The sequence below is a fragment of the Spinacia oleracea genome, chromosome 1 (genome assembly GCF_020520425.1).
Source record: "Spinacia oleracea cultivar Varoflay chromosome 1, BTI_SOV_V1, whole genome shotgun sequence".
Lineage (NCBI taxonomy): Eukaryota > Viridiplantae > Streptophyta > Magnoliopsida > Caryophyllales > Amaranthaceae > Spinacia > Spinacia oleracea.
Window position 1 is genome coordinate 129,913,356 of NC_079487.1, and position 17,439 is coordinate 129,930,794.

The 17,439-nt window shown below is 30.9% G+C and overlaps 1 protein-coding gene across 4 annotated transcripts; it reads left to right on the plus strand.

Moving 5' to 3' along the window:
- Positions 1–7,222: 7,222 nt before the first annotated feature.
- On the plus strand, positions 7,223–13,871 carry LOC110803151 (UV-B-induced protein At3g17800, chloroplastic). 4 transcript variants are annotated; one of them, XM_022008640.2, is made up of 4 exons: positions 7,516–7,657; positions 12,233–12,457; positions 12,541–12,671; positions 12,870–13,871. In XM_022008640.2, exons 3-4 carry the CDS (start codon positions 12,655–12,657, stop codon positions 13,666–13,668), a joined length of 816 nt encoding a protein of 271 aa, XP_021864332.2. In that variant the 5' UTR covers positions 7,516–7,657; positions 12,233–12,457; positions 12,541–12,654; the 3' UTR covers positions 13,669–13,871. The 4 variants fall into 4 exon arrangements, with proteins under 4 accessions (XP_021864329.2, XP_021864332.2, XP_021864340.2 ...); XM_022008648.2 differs by having other exon boundaries at positions 12,233–12,448; XM_056828265.1 differs by having other exon boundaries at positions 12,233–12,671.
- Positions 13,872–17,439: the final 3,568 nt, after the last annotated feature.

The following is a 17,439-nucleotide window of genomic DNA, read 5'->3' on the forward strand; positions in this document are numbered from 1 at the left end:
CATAATTTTCTTTACGGTTGCACAAATATTAAGAACAAAAAAATGTGTAAAAAAGTGAATGAAAGTAATAAAATATGGATAAAGTAGGTGAGGGAGTGAAAAAATGTGCATGGATTTAAGAAAAAATGAATAAAGCTAGAGAAAGTGAGGGTAAAATGATAAAGGTTGTGATGTAATAGAGGTAAGATAGTGAAGTTCCATATTTAAAAATAGAATAAAGGACAATGTAAAGAATATTATAAAACGAATAAAATTAGAAAGTATTCCATATAAATATCATTTCGAAAAAAGTACTCCCTCCATCCCGGAATACTTGAACGGGTTTGACCGGCACAGAGTTTAATACAAAGTAATTGAATTATTATTTAATTAGATGGTACTCCCTCCGTCCCATAATATAGTGCCTGTTTTCCTAAAATGGTGTCCCTAAATGATGTGCCTATTTCTATTTTAAACCATTAATTTTTACTTTGAAAATTGTACTTTTTCATTTTTTATTCAACCCATGTGCTTGATTTTTGTCTTTTTTAGGCCTATTTATTATGTACACACCTTTAATCTATATTTTTTTTTTCCAAAAAAGCCAACTAACATGTACTTTATCTTGAAAGTACAAATAATTGTTGTTTTTATTATCAATGTTATACTTTACCTTAATAACCGTGATTTTGGTCAAACGGGCACTATATTATGGGACGGAGGGAGTAGTTGATAGTGGGTTATTTTTTAATATAGATATGGATATGGGTTAATTTTTTAAAGGGGGTAAGGGGGTATGGGAACTGGGGGATTGTGTATGGGATCACAAAATGACATGTAAAATTGGTAATTGATACTTCCTCCATTCTTATTTACATGACACAATTGTACTTTCGACACTATTCACACATGTTCCTTTGACTTACTTTTGTGATTTATACATAAGAAAAAACATAGTCGTGTGGGATCTTATTAGATTCGTCTCAATAAATATTTTTTAAATATCAACTTTTTATAATTTTTTCTTATCCATAATAAAAGATATTAACGTTTGAAATCGTGCATTGGCAAACGTGCCTAAATAATTGTGTCATTTAAAAAAGAATAGAGGAAGTATAATATTTATAAAATTTACTATTTATAGAAACGGTGCTAGTAATTCGAGATGACTTTATAAGAAAAATGGTGTAACTATAAAGAAGCCAAGCTTCAAAGTTCACATGCAGCTGGAGTCTACTTGCATGCTTGGAGATCCACGAGGGGGCTGATGTGATACTGGGGGCTGCCCATTGCTCAAGCTAGTAAAGCCCACAGGTTGAAAACTTCAAATTGTGGATAAACCCAAACTCCATTTGTTTTATTTTACTTTTTGAAAAAGGAAAAATATAATGGAATTAGGATAATATTTTCTCAAGAACGTACTCCGTATTTAACAACATATATCAGCATCATTCACACCTCCCGCATCAAATCGCCCTTTAATACTCGTACTCTTTCTATAAATGACATATTTTTATTAAATATTACTCTCTGCGTTTCTAAATGTTGTATTCATTTGAGAAAGTGGGGTGTTTTTAAGAAAATTGGAATCTTGGTTTGTATTGGTATAAGTGTAATGATTGGGTGTAAGAAAAATGATTGTATGTAAGAGATTATAATAATAATAAAATAAAAAATAAAAAAATAAGGTAAGAGAGAGTAGTGATAATCTAATATATATATATATATATATATATAAAGGGGAGTTTTTTGGAGAGCATTCGGAACGCCACGTAGGAATGTCCAGTCACAAAATCATTATTAATATATTTTAATTAATTAAAAATAAAGATAAATTAAAACAAAATCATTATTAATATATTTTAATTAATTAAAAAAAAGGATAAATTAAAATTTCCATTGGATCAAAGTTTCCGTTGGAATGTTAGGTATCAAAATCTTACTTTATGTTAAGAATCCTAACACCATAAGAGTGCTAACACCTACAAATTTCGTTAGAATGTTATTTACATTTACATTAGAATTTTATTTACATTATAATTCTACTTGGATTAAAATATAATCATTATTAATATATTTTAATTAATTAAAAAAAAAAGATAGATACATAATATGATAAAGATAGATTCCAACAAAAAATTATCTTACTTTTCTTTTACCTTTTTGTATATATATACATATAAGCTCATGGCTACCAAAAATCCTACTTCAACAATCCACAAAAACTCACGGTTGATGGTATAATTTTAGTTAATTAGGTCCGTGTAGCCGTAATTAATATACGAGCACACAATTATATACTGAGTATTTTCGTTATTATATAATGGTATACGAAGTAGTTTGCATGGTTCAAAGGAACCTTCATGTGTTTGAAGCTTTCATCTTAATAGCCTTCACAATTTTAGTTGAAGTTGCGTTATAAATGCCGTGACTTGAATTAGAGTTTATATGAAGTATAATCCTAAAACTGTGCTGATGATTAATAAAAGTAAATTGGTTCTCTCCTTAATTGCTTGCATTTCCTTTTCCTTTAAAATACTATAGAATTCCCTTAGCTTCAATTAAGGAGGAAGACTTTGGCCAAACTCCTCAATTGTTTCATTTTTTCAATTCTCCTCCTACCTTCTCAGATCCCTCTTATTCTTTAGATGTTTAGATATCTGGATATTTCCTTTTTTAAGCAAGTCCATTATGTTGGAGATAAACAATTTGTATTTGTTTAAGCACTGTAAAGAGAGAACAAAAACAAATTCAAGATCATGTGCTGCATATATAAACTAATGCTGCAACAATAGGTTTTCCGTATATAAGATGTACACTACAAAAGCAAGGTGAACTCTACCCTAATATCACACATAAAACCGTTAATCACAACCGTGAGAGGTGATGGATGAAAAGAGGTAAACAAGTAAACCAATACGTAAACACAATTTAATTTTAGCCTAAACGGTAACAACTTTAATTGATATAGTTTAGGCTACACTTTAAGCTATTAACAACGTTGTTTTTAATAGTTGGCTCCAACATATTATACTAAACCAAAATAATGGTCAGCCTGAACATAAACGAATCTAAATTTGGGGTCTTATACTGAAACAATAGTCGAACTATTAAAAATAATGCATGGTGTGATAGCTTCTAATTAATTTTTAATAAGTATTCACTTCTCTAATGTATGGTGTGATTATGATCCAACTTTTTTTCCCAGTTTGGATTGCGTTTTTCAGTTGGAATTTGAGTCAGATAATGCTAATACTTTTTTAAGGAGTCTATAATTAACATAGTATCATTATTATCTTTAAAATATTCCATATGAAAAATGTTCTAACGAAAATTTATCATATTCTATCTCTTCCATGCTTTATATTCTATATATGTTACCCATAATGATAAGATAAATATTATAAAAGATGATAACTAAAATAGCATTCTAATTATCTTTAAAATACCCCATACGAATAAAATATCCTAACGAAAATTTATCATATTCTATCTCTTCCATGTTTTGTACTACGTGTAAATTATCCATAGTGATAAGATAAATATTTGAAAAGATGATAACAAACAAAATGATAGTAGATTTTCAACGTAAATTTATCCTACGTACTTCTACTTTTTAACATAATAGAGTTTTACTTACATTAAGCCTTTGATATTCGTAACATAGAGTGTAACCCGTGATTTAAACCCCTACAAGACTACAACTCTTCAAGTGCTAGATGCGAATAATTAATTCAAATGACAATTACTAATACATTATTATAGTCGTATACAGTATTTAAGCACGACATTACCAAGAAAACAACAACTAATGTTTCAAAGCTGGTAACAAGTAGGTAATGACAATTACTTTACTAATACATTATTATAAAAGTGAGATAACATACACATGATATACGATTAACTTCTATTTTTAGATAATTATCAAGCATGTAATAGAGTTTTATTTATATTAAACGTTTGATATTTGGATCAATTCATATCATAAAATTTAATTATGATAATTATTATTAAGTATTTAATAGAGTTCTAATAGCATCACATGAATAACTAACTCGAGTTTTTCCATTATTGAACTAACCATTTTATAAACTCGGTTTTTCTATGAGACTCTTATGCATAAACATTTTCAATGTTAAGAAAATATTTATATTCTAACTTGAATAGGGATCTATTTTAACTTTCTATTATATGTGTAATTTATAAAACACCTATTTATATATGATAACACATGTTGTAATGATTTGGCGGGTTTATTTAGAAAAATGATCTAGGAAATTCTTTAAATTGTTTTTTAACAAATAATCAGACATTACAGTTTCTATTTTTCATGTTTGCCAATACGTATTTTGTATCACTTTAATCTCTAATAATACATTAGACAAAATAATAACATTGATATTCTTAATGTACCCATAAAAATGGATCAAACAAGACCCTACATGAATATGTTTTTTCTTAAGTATTGGAAAGAGTTTAGTAGATTCTCTTCAATTATGAATACCGTTAACATTCGAAAGTGTAACATTAGAGGCAAAGGGAGTAGTTGTTTTAGTTTGTTATTTATCCATAGTAATAACTAATAAGAGTTAAAAAAATAAAAGTACAAATTGGATCTCACAATTAAAATAAAATAAAATAAATGATTAATGCAATTCTTGATCACAATAGTAAGTGAGTATAGTTCTAAGAACGATTAACAAATCATATTTAAAAAAAACCGTGCATCGCACGGGCTTAAATCTAGTGATAAGTGATAAAGGAGGTGAGAGAGTGGGTATATGGGGAAGGGAAAAGAATTAAATAATAGGGGTGGGGAAATTTAGGTGGGAATATGTATTTTGGTAATTAAATAGAAATGTAAGGGTATTTTATGATAAAATGTATGTCCAAAAATAAAAACGGATACAACAAAAGGGAACGCTTAAAATGGAAACGGATACAACATTTAGGAACGAAGGGAGTATATCATTTATCTCACTTAACTGTGGAATCATATATATTCCTACTTTTTATAAAAAAATATTCCATTATCAACTATCACCCAATTAATTAATAATTCAATTATATTATCTAAAATTATGTGTCGGTCAAACCGGAGCGAGTATTAAGGGACAAAGTAGTAGAATATATGTTGCATTGCACGTGAGAGGCTAAATACCCTATATTTTTAGGGTGGGAGCAATAAACATTAAATTAATCGTGGGGTTTTTTCCAAATTAAAAATGTATCATTTTTACCGGGTATATATGGTTTGGTATAAAATGTTTTTATGGAAAATGAGTTTTTCACTTTTTAATTATTTTACGTTGTTTGGTTTGATAAGGGATAAAAATAATTTTCCACAACTCATCAAAAGTGGGAAAAGTTTTTCCATTTAGAAAGAAGAGAAACCACTTTTCCATTTTTCTTCCTCACCTCCTCTTCTTTATTCCCATCAATATTATCTCATCTTCTCCCATTTTTCATTTTTTATAAATTTTCTTGTAACTTTATAAGTAACGAAACAAATGAAAATTAGTTTGGAATTGTATTTTTCTTATAAAATATTTTTCATGAAAAGTTATTTTCATTTAAATTTTTTTACAATAAACCAAACAGAACGATTATACTCACTCCCTCCTATATTACTCGTTATACTTACATTTGCATAAAAATTTAGGTTATGAGTGGTTGTGTTAGTTATCAATTGTTATTGATTTTTAATTTTTTGTGTATGCAAATGAGCTTTATGGAGGTGATGAGAGTCGATCCCAAGATTACTTGTAACCGGGAGAGAAGCTCTTACCAACTGAGCTATCCCCCTCACTCTCTTATTGAAAAAGTAAATGAAATAGAGTTAATGAAATATTCTTTTAATTGAACGAGAGAGGGTCTGGAGACCAGAATTAAGTTAGTGAGCTGAGAGAGATAATAATATAATAATTGTGGGATCATTCTTAATTTAGAATTATAACAAGTAATATAGGATGGATAAAAAAAGTGTAACTAGTAATGTAGAACGGAATGAGTACCATAACTAGTTATGTAAAACTCTAGAGGATTCAGACTTTATATCATAAATACCCCATCTGTCTCAGATTAGTTGTTACACTTATTTTTTTTCGTCCGTTCCAGATTAATTATTACATTTGTAAATTAGGAATGACCCCACAATTATTATATTATTTATTTTCTTTTCACTAGTTTTTTTGTCCCCCTCCATCTCTCATTCAATTAAAAAGTATACCACTAACTCCTATCAAATCTATTATTTTTTAATAAATAAAATAACAATTGATAATCAAATAATCACTTATCAACTTAAACTTTATGCAATAATAACTGCAACAACTAATTTAAAAAGGAAGGAGTAAAAATTTGGCCCGGTACGAGGAATTCCCCCTTATCCGTTTAAAATGAAAAGAAGAACGTGCTTATCTAGATAAAAAAAGTACGGATAAGAGAAGTTGTAGATCACTTTTATCTTTGCACAACAATCAATGAGCATCTTTTTGTGCATCTTGCAAGGATTCCTTGTGTACTGCATTTTCACAGTATAAAAAATTACTCCTTTGTCCCTTAATGCTTACACCGTTTTGACCGAATAAGTTTGTCAATATACAACTTTGATCACTAATAATTTTTAATTATATATTATAAAAAATTACTAATATTTATTTTGAAAATATATATTAAGATAAAGCCAACAATATATTATATACTAACATTTATTTTCATACACTCGAAATAAAATAGGGTTAAAGTAAATTATGTGAATAATGTAAAAAGTCAAAATGGTGCGAGTATTAAGGGACAGAGAGAGTAATATTTGGTAATATATATCTTGATTGAGTGATTAAAATTAAGACGTATATATAATACAGAGTAGGTGATAAATTTGAATTTTCAGCCCTCTATTATAATTTTTATTGCCCTTATAGTATCATACGGAGTATTACACTTTAAAATAATAGCCTGAAAAAAAATTACCAAAAATGTTTCGTGAGTCAAAACAAAATTCATGCTTGCTATTTGACACATAAACCTCGTCACATAGAATCCAATTTTGTATTTTTAGTTTTAGATGACAAGTAATTATCCATTTAATTAGTACGAAGTTTTAATTGTTATCCATCCATCATTACCTTTTAACATTCTTAAATCCAACAGCAAACCCACTCCCTATTTTTTTTACCCTATATAAAAAATAAACCTCCATAATTGAAAGATATCCTATCACAATACGACACTTTTGTCACACTCCTTCATCAAACCCCTTTATATTCCCCCACTCCGTTTTATCCAAAACCCCCACAAAAAAATAATTAAAAAGTTAACAAATTATTATCTGGTTAATGGCCATTGCAATCTCCACTTCTTCTCTCCCTCAATCTCAACCCAAATTCTCTCTCCTCCCTTCTTCTCACAAACCGCTTTTTCTCAATTCCAATCGCTGTTTTTCGGGCTTTCGCCGTCCTAGTCGTAAAACGCTACCTTTTTCGGTGAAGTGTACCCTGAATTTTCCCTTGGAGCTTACGTCGCCGGCAGGGAGATCGCTAAGCAGTGTTCTCTTGAACGAACCTGACTCTTTCGACGACGCCGTTTCGGCGGAGTTGATTCGTGTTGCGGAGGATCGCGATGCTGCGTTTGCTCGTTTTGATCTTAGCTTGGGCTCCCCTGAGGCTTCCCTTCACGGGTAATTTTCTCTCTCCTTTTTTTTCTTCTTAATTTGCGTATGATTTGGTACTTTTGCTGTACTATTTGTGAAATTGATTAGATAAATTATAAGTTGTGTGATTTATTATATACTCCGTACATTTGATAGGTCTTCGAATCCCCTTTCCTGTTTATAATTTGTTGCACACTGATGGTATGTGATACGGAGTGATCCGTAACTGATAAGCAATATACCCAAAAATTGGCTGATAATTGAAAGCATAGCCTATCAATTTTCAAGTGTTAAATTATTGGTCAATTTGCATGATTTGACCTTATCCTTTACCCTTTTTCTCTCTCCGAATATTATTTTAAATTTGGATTGGGGTTCTAGAATCGAGTAAAGTACGTAATTGTTTCGTTGTGTTTGAGTTGTAATTTTCGCCCTCGATAGAAATTTTTTCCCATCCAATTATAGATAAAAAATGTCCACCACGACAATAGTTTGATAGTAATTATACTTAATTACCAATTATTAAAAATTTTAAAAAGTTGTTGAAAAATATACATTAATACCAATCCAATAACCTATTAAATAATAATATTTGATTGTTACTAATTGTTATATATTAGTAAGATTTGGTCAAAGTTAGTATATAAATAGCGTAAAATTAACAGGTTGCAAATATTATGCCAAGGAGAAGTAGTCGATTAGTCGAGTGCGTTCAAAATCAACCACAATCACACAATTGTTCTAGCTAGAAACCGAATTTGTATAAATATTACCAATAACGTGATTGAGTATTAGGTGATTGATGGAGTTCGGTACTCCATATTTGCAACTGTCACAATCCTTCTAAAAAAATTATTTGCCACTTTTGTGGAATTGATTAGATAAATCACAAGCGGCGTGATTTGTTATGTTCACCATGATACGACCAAATTTTGGTCGATGATTGAAAGCATAATTGATCAATATTAAATTGTTAAATTATCGGTGGAACATATGTTGCATGATTAACCTTATCTTGACTCTATCTCTCGTTAAATTAATCGAGTGAATTAATGATATCATATGAATTCTTAGGGGGTCTTCCCATTTGGGACTACCATAAAGGATCAATGTCGTCCATAAATATTGATCTATTATGGTGGTCCTATTTAGGAGGATCTCCCTAGCTAATGTTTCATAATATTATCGTTTCTCAAGTTATAATTTTCAGAAGATAGGATCTTAAATTCTTAATACTGAATACGGCCAGCGACCCCATAAGTTGGTCCATATCAATCACTACCATAAAATATGTGTGGCCCCATATGTAATTTTACATAAATATATCTAAATAATTTTAGAATATAGATAAATCATTTATGGAAATATTTTTTATAATCTCGGATTTTTGTAAAACTTATTTGTACTCGTAGGATAATGCTTAATTATTCTAAGTTTTGATTTCTTGTAACTTTTAAAATAAATAAAAATATATGTTTTGCAAATATCATATTTTTTTCTAAAAAAATATTTTCATAAATGATTTTTCTTTTTCCTAAAATAATTTAAATGAATTCATGTAACAAAAAAATATTCGAAGCTGACATATTTTGTTGGTTGTGAATGATTTTGGGCCCATTTATTATGGTGGCCAACATTTAGTTTACCGCCTTACTACCTTAGTATTTTCACCTCATCGATGATGAACTTTTTATCATGAAAATATTTGGTAAAAGGAAAAGGTTATGAACCAATCCATTGCTGGTATTGGTTCATGTGGATGTTCATACCAATTACCAAGCTACTTTTTCATAATTATGAATATTTTGGCATAATATACTTTACCAATTTAATTAGTAAATTGGAAAAGAAAAATAGCTTTTAGAATTTTAAAATATCACAGTCAATAAAATTGGCATGAACTTTCACATGAACCATGCATTCTTTCATTTCATCATGATGAAATAATTTATCACTGGTGAGGATGCTCTTAGGCTCTTAAGTGGACCAAGTTTTATGTACGAAGTATTATTTAAAGACAACCAAAGCATCGTGGTGTAACCAATTCAACAACAGAAATTGCCAAGGACGACCAAGTTGATATAAGTATAACAATTAACAACTATCACTAAAAACAAGTGGACTATTGATACTTTATTAAAATTATTTTATTGAGTATTAGGTGATTGATAGCTAGCACTCCATACTTGTTTAATTACTTCTGCAATTATTAGACTGCGTTCCGTTCACCTATCTGAACTTATTTTATTTGAATTTATCTGAACTTAACTTATTTGAACTTATTTGAACTTATCAAAAATTATTTTTGTTATAAATTGTATTTGGCCAACCCTTATTTTTCCTGAACTTATCTTATTTGAACTTAACTGAACTTATCTAAAACTTATTTTTCCTGAAATAAGTGGAAATAAGGTGAACAGAACAAGGCCTTACTCATAATTGTACATTGAAATTGTGCTCACGTGAGAAATAAATGAAAAATGCTAATAAAAAAATATTTGCTATTTTTTGTATCATATAGTGTAAAGTGTACTAGTTCATACTACTAGTAATCGGTTGCTAACTAGATAAGCATAGATGTAACTTGTACTTGATTAGCTGTATTGTTTTCCTAAAACTTTCACTTGCTTGACATTTTATAACTGAAACTCGTTGAAATGTTAAGAGTAGAGTCTCTACATCCCAAGACATCTTCACATGGAAGCTATCTTGAATGAAGAAAACAAAAGGAGTTTATGTTGATAAGAATATTAATCTAAGTTTTATTAATACTTTCTGATAAGTGATCTCGAATTAAGAAAAGCAAGTTGAGTTATATAGGGAGTAGATTTCAAGACTTTCGAGTTTTGAACTTTTGATGCAAAAATCACATGGGAAAGGTTATCGTGAAATTATGATAAATAGTCATTTGACTTGTACTTGTGTACCTTTTGTTCTTCCATATATGCCTGCTCTAGTTCTTCTATCATTGTATGCTTCTAGTTGTAGGTTATTTTAAGGTATATAGAGATAGATTTAAGATAGTGTGTTTCAAGGTGCTTGAGATCTGTTCATCCAATTCTGCCCAGTTTACATCTTAAATCTTAACTATGACCAATCTATTCCATCTCCCTGTCTCTGTTAAATGGTGTATGGTCTTTTTGCAAGTTGCTACGTTAGCAAAATTGCTTTAGCATGCGGTGGACTATATTATAAACTTCCTAATTTATTAAGAAATTGCAGATGCAAGTAACAATGTTTTGGGATATGTATGTTCTTTTAAAACTATGTCCATGTTTAATATTGGGACTGTGAAGAAGGCTTGATGAGTATGGAGTTGGTATTTTGGTAGGCGTGTGCCATTATGGATTTATTAGTGTGTCCCAGCCCATTTGTTGCCCTAAATTTTTTTCGTTACTAAAGAATACCAGTGAAAGGGGAACCTGTTTTACCTGTTGCAAGCTGATGTTAATGAAATGAAAACGGAGTGTGAAGAAAGTTTAGTTTTGAATCGTCCAACTAAGATGGCTTTTAGGGTATACAATGCTAGCTTGTGTAGTTGTGTACTATCTGAAAACCCGTGGCAAGTTACTGAAACCCAGTAAATCTTCGTATCTGCCTTTACCTTAAAGCGAAATATGAAGCTTGATATTACTATAGGATATTATTCGTAGGATTAACCATTATTCTCTGCTTGCTGAGATTTTGGTGTACAACTTCCCAACAGTATGCATAATTTGGGTTTTGATACTCCCGTCTCCCATGTTTACGGACACCCTTCTGGAGCTATGTGATACTTTATCTGTTTGACCAAGTATTCACTCACAGATGATTCTAGCCGTAATGCTTCTTCAACTAAAGAGAACAGTTTGTATCAACTGTATGTAGCAACAGCAAAATAAGTCCGGATTTGTTTCTTATAGTTTCTGGCATTTCTCTCATTAGTTTTTTCTGATGATAGCCTAAAGGGAAGGGACATATTGTAATTTAGAATGGCACGCATTGCTCAAGGGGCACATTGATGTTCCTTGTGCCGGGGTGGCTGTCATCGTTATCTTTCCTCCAAGAAATTGTAACTGATATTAGCAATGCTTCGATGATCTTTTTGCAATAACAGTGTGAACCTGGTTTACAAGCATGTGTGTTGATGTGGGTGATAGTGATGTATCTATATGCTTTCTTTATCTTAAAATGTTCATTTGTCTTCATAGCAAGATTGCTTCATTTCATAGTTTGAACCATTTGTTACGAGGACTCATGAGTTAAACCTTATTAGAACATTCAATTGGTTCAGTGAGTGCATCTAGCAAGGCAGTTATGGGACATAAGATGGTTATTTTGATTGCTTATAAGTAATACATACAACTCTGAAGTCATCAGTTTATGTTACCTGAATTTCTGAATAAAATACTGATCAAGTATATCCAGTTCATTCTTCTCTATTGACATCGTTTTTTTGATGCTTGAATGCTTCATATTTCTTGGATTTGCCATCTTTATATGCTATCATTGTGGGTTGTTCATTACTAGGAAGGTATCATCAGAGATATCCATGGACGGAGTATAATTTTGTGAATCCAAAATGTTAATATGCTGTTACTTACAATGTAACTTTATTCGCAGAGTTTTGTACTGGAGTTTTTCATTAATTAACTCATCCTTGATAACATGAAAGCAACAACTGCAATTATGTAGAAGAAAGAGGGCGTTGAAAGATATTGTTCTTTGCTGGACGCTATTTCAGAGCAATCCAGCAGAGTGAAGTGGCTCATAAGGAATAACCTCTTTCTTCTCCAATATGATGTTATATCTGCAGTAGATTCGCTTGTCTGTTAAAAGGTATTAAAGGTAATGGTGATTGCAAAATAAACATTACGGTGCTATAATCTTGTCGACCATGGATTGCATTAATAATTCAAAGCCTTGAACAGAGCAATGTGTGACAACTGCCAGCTGTTGTGAGACTTGTGACACATCCCTTGTTGACATTTTGGGAGTTGAGCACCAAGATTGATCAAATTATCTCTGCCACAGTTTGGACCTCAATGGCGGTGCTTCAATGGTCGAGAAACAATCCTTCTTTGATAAGTTGCCAGCTATTCTCTAGCTTGATAATTCTATGTTTGCCTGTGAATGTGTTTTAGAATATTATGTCAGATTATACTGATATACTGATGTACCTGTGTGTTTACAGTTGAGAACTGAATAGCATTTTGGTAATATGGACCTGATACAATTCTTTTTATGTCTGATAAATTAGGAGGATTGCGAAATTGAAAGAGGCAGAGTGTCAAGTTGCTGTTGAAGATGTTTTGTACATGATAATCTTGTACAAATTTTCTCAGAATAGAGTACCTCTTGTTCCTAGCCTCTCTAAATGCCTCTACAATGGAAGACTAGAGATTCTACCTTCAAAGGATTGGGAGCTAGAGTCTATTCATAGCCCAGAAGTCCTGGAGATGGTTAAAGAACATTTGAGTACTACCCTTGGGTGGAATTCAGGCTCTAGTGTTGCTGTTAACTGGTCCACAACTAAGATTCAGAAACACCATCTTAGTCAAGTTTATGCAACATCTATCTTGTATGGCTACTTCTTGAAATCTGCTTCTCTAAGGCTTGATTTGGAGCACAACCTGCCTGCAACTTACCAAAACACACCGTTTGGAAGTTGGACCGCTTCTCCAGAATGCGAGTCTTATGGCTTTAAGAATGTCATGCTAGGTCAAATAATGGTCACCCCGCGATCCACAACATTAAGCCAGATCATCACCAGAAGACCCGGGAAGAAAGAGGCTAGTTTAAGGTGGTATGTGACGGGTTTTGACGTGCAGACAATGGAGGAATGTACAAAGGTGAAATCAGAGGAAGCTGTTGAGCTTATTAACAAGCATTGTTTGGCATTATTTGGGAATGCTAATGTTGAAGACAATGAGATGATGATTGTAACTTCTTTGTCAAGCTTGAAAAGATTGGTTTTGGAGGCTGTTGCTTTTGGGTGTTTCTTATGGGATGCAGAAGGGTGTGTCAACAATATATATAAGCTCAAAGATAGATGTTAAAAGTCCTTTTAGGCTGATTTTGTAAATATAATGGATGATGTTTGGTTTCTCTCTAAATCTGCTGTTAGATATATAATGCATGTATATAGTATGACAGTTAATCAATCAGATGTATAGTTGGGTGATGTAATTATTCTCCGTATTTCACTCTTGGCATTCTACTGCACAATATAATTTAAACCCAGAACTTATTTCATCACAAACTCTTATTTATAAGTGGGTTTTGGATCCACTAGAGTTCTAAAGTAACTCTACAAGGTAGAGTTTGAGCATATTCCGTCAAAAAATGAAAAAGAGTTTGAGCATATCAACCATTGATTGAGAAATTAATGGTTCTATTATAATCGCTAACTGCTGTACCCGGGTACATCCAGCTCTGGCTGTACCTAAAAACGATGCGCTCATATTGTTTGTTCATTCTTGTCGACTGTTTGTTCTTTTTTATTGTACTGTTTGTTCTTTCTTGTTGTATTGTTTGTTCTTTCATGTTGTTTTTTAAATTCATCATCAAATTTTCATAATTGTTGTATTTTTTGTTATTTCTTCTGGAATTTTATGTTCTTTTTTATATTGTTTGTTCTTTCTTGTTTATTTGTTTGTTTATAATAATCATATGGTTAATGTTCATAATTAAATTCTTCATTAATCTTTTATTCTTTCTTTTTGTATTGTTTGTTCTTTCTTGTTGTACTGTTTGTTCTTTCTTGTTGTTTTTTAAATTCATTCATCAAACTTATTGTTGTATTGTTTGTTCTTTCATGTTGGCTTTAAAATTCATCATAAAATTGTTCATAATTGTTGTATTGTTTGTTCTTTTTTCTGAAATTTTATGTTCTTTTTTATATTGTTTGTTCTTTTTTGTAGAATTATTTGTTTGTTCACAATAAATATATGGTTAATGTTCATAATGAAATTGTTCACTTCATTGGTCTTTTATGTTTTTACAAGCGCCTATATTGTTTATTTCCAAATAAATACATAAATGTTCATATCCAAAATAGTAAATGTTCATTCCAAATAAATAAATAAATGTTCATTTCCGAAATAGTAAATGCTCATTTTTGTAGTTTATTTCCAAATAAATAAATAAATGTTCATTTCCAAAATAGTAAATGTTCATTCCAAATAAATAAATAAATGTTCATTTTCGAAATAGTAAATGTTCATTTTTGTACCAGTATATTAATGTTCATTTTAAACAACACAAAACGACATCGTTTTGGATGGGGGTACAACCAGCTTTGGCTGTACCCGGTTATAGCCAAAAATTTGCGCATATATTATCTTTCCAAAACCCCCCCTATTTTTTCTCATCAACATGGGCCATTGATTTTAAAATGTATGGTTAAGATACAACTCTACCTTGTGTACACAGGAGTAAAAGTTGACTCAAAATGCTTCAAAGTTACCTTTATAGTTTATACGGAGTATATGTAAAAGTTATGTATTTTTTTAGTGATAAAATTTTTCATGTTAACAAAAAAGATTTCTTTAAAATAACTAATAATGTATAAAATTAATCATTTAACCCTTTAAAATGTTTATGGTGTATAATAAATTTATTGTACATCTTATACGCACAAGACCTTTTGTTATTTCATTGCCTATTATTTCAAGTATGCGCTTCTTTCCATGTTCCGGTTAAAGATTTTTGGAAATTAAAGAATTTGCAGTTAACTAAACTCAATTTACACCTACACTAAAGTTAACGTTAAATTAAGATAAGGAAAAGTGAGCAAAAACAGGTAAAACTTGCTTAAGGTAGAATGAATTAATGAGATACCGTACCTAATGAATGAAGTTATGAATCACACTTTGACTTGAGTGCAAAAAAAGATTTGTTGGGTTTTTGGGAAGAAAAGAAACCAGAAATCGAACAAATTGACGGTATTATTAAACTGATAACTTGGCTAACCACTCTGTGTTTTCGATGGTTGAAGACTTGAAGCAAGGATCAAGGTAGATGTACATTTATGCACCTACATTCAACCGTTTTGGGGATCCCTTGTATGGCTATATCTGTCTTACTATATGCCAGTAGCGGATCCAGAATTTGAGATAGTGGGGTCACTATTTAAAAATTGATGAAACTTTCACTAAAATTATTTATTTATTTTAAAAAAATTGAAATTTTAACTAAAAAAAAAATAAAAAAAATTCAAGTGGGGTCAAGGACCCCACTGAGGGCACCGTGGCTCCGCCACTGCTATATGCCAGATTTGTTGTACCTATAGACTGCTACTCCGTATGTGTTTTCTTCTATTCAATTCTTTTGATTTCATCAATCTAATTAATACTCTTATTACTGAGTAGTAACATAAATCAATTGAGGTATTGTCCAAATGTAAGCACACATGTAACCACATTCATGTGCACGTGCTGATGAAAACGTGATTCGTACGTGTACATGATCCAAAACGTGATTCGTACGTGTACTGAAACACGTTAAAAATATTCATACTTGGTTAATAAGCTCAAATAAAATTTAAATAAGAATATGAGTATAGTTACTAATTTGCTAACTTTTATTATAGATCTTCTTAAGCAAAAATCAAAAAGAAAGTTAACCTTTATGTAATACTTTTGTAATTGTTTAATTTCATTTGAATGACCAGACTTGCATGGTTTCAGGACTTGCAACATAGCGTTGTCAAATTCAGGAACCAAATTAGAAAACTTTCACGGCAAGACAAATATTACCATGGAGATGGATTGTATATTGCAATCTTGCTTTGGCGTGTAACGTGTTAACTCGGCATTATGCTTATTGGCCAACACTCATTACTCCACTAGAGAAACACTTTTACGCTCAAATAATCCACCGAGTACTATGAAAATTAGTATATTTTCCGTCCCTAAAAAATTGCCTCAATTTTCTTTTCGGTCTCTCTTTGAGTTTGCCTTATACTGGAGTAGTACAGAGTATCATTTACTCTGTATAGTACATGATCTTATATGTACGTCTCCTCTTGTATTCTATTACTTCCTCCGTCCCTTAATACTCGCACTGCTTTCCTTTTTCGGGCCGTCCCTTAATACTTGCACCGCTTCTATAAATGAATTTTTTTTACAAATATTATATTATTTCTCACATTTACCTACTAATCCACTCCCTATAAAAAAATCATTTAAAAATTAACACCCTCACTACCCCTACCTCCTTACCCATTTTCCACTAACTATATTAAAAAAATACTCAACTATCAACTACCACATATTAAATTAGTAAGTCAATTCAAGTGTCTTAATCTTCGCACCGGTCAAACCGGTGCGTGTATTAAGGAACAAAGGGAGTTTTAAATTAGTAAACAGACTAGACTATCAACCCACTTAATTTCTTTTACCTTCTTTTCTAATAAAGTAAAAAATATGATTCGGAAAAATCTTTTAGAAACACAGGAAATATCATTCAACTAATTTTGCTCAAAACACTACAAGAGTAGTCCATACGTACGTAGTAAGACCGGTAAGACCGATTAACTTCTCATTTTCATTTGCCCATTGACGTATATAGCCATACAATGATACTCCGTACAAAAATGTCTCTTATAAATAAGAAATCAAATGCTTAAGAGTCCTTATATATTAAAAAATAAAAAAACAAGCTAAGTTTACACTTGTGAGCAATTATAGATTAATTAATCAAGAACAATTATAGATTAATTAATAAAGAAGATACGGAGTTATTGCTTGCACGACTTTGTGCATTAAAATCTGTTTTTATAGTGTATAGAGGAGGCAATCGTTAGTCCAAGTAGTTTGTATTCAAAG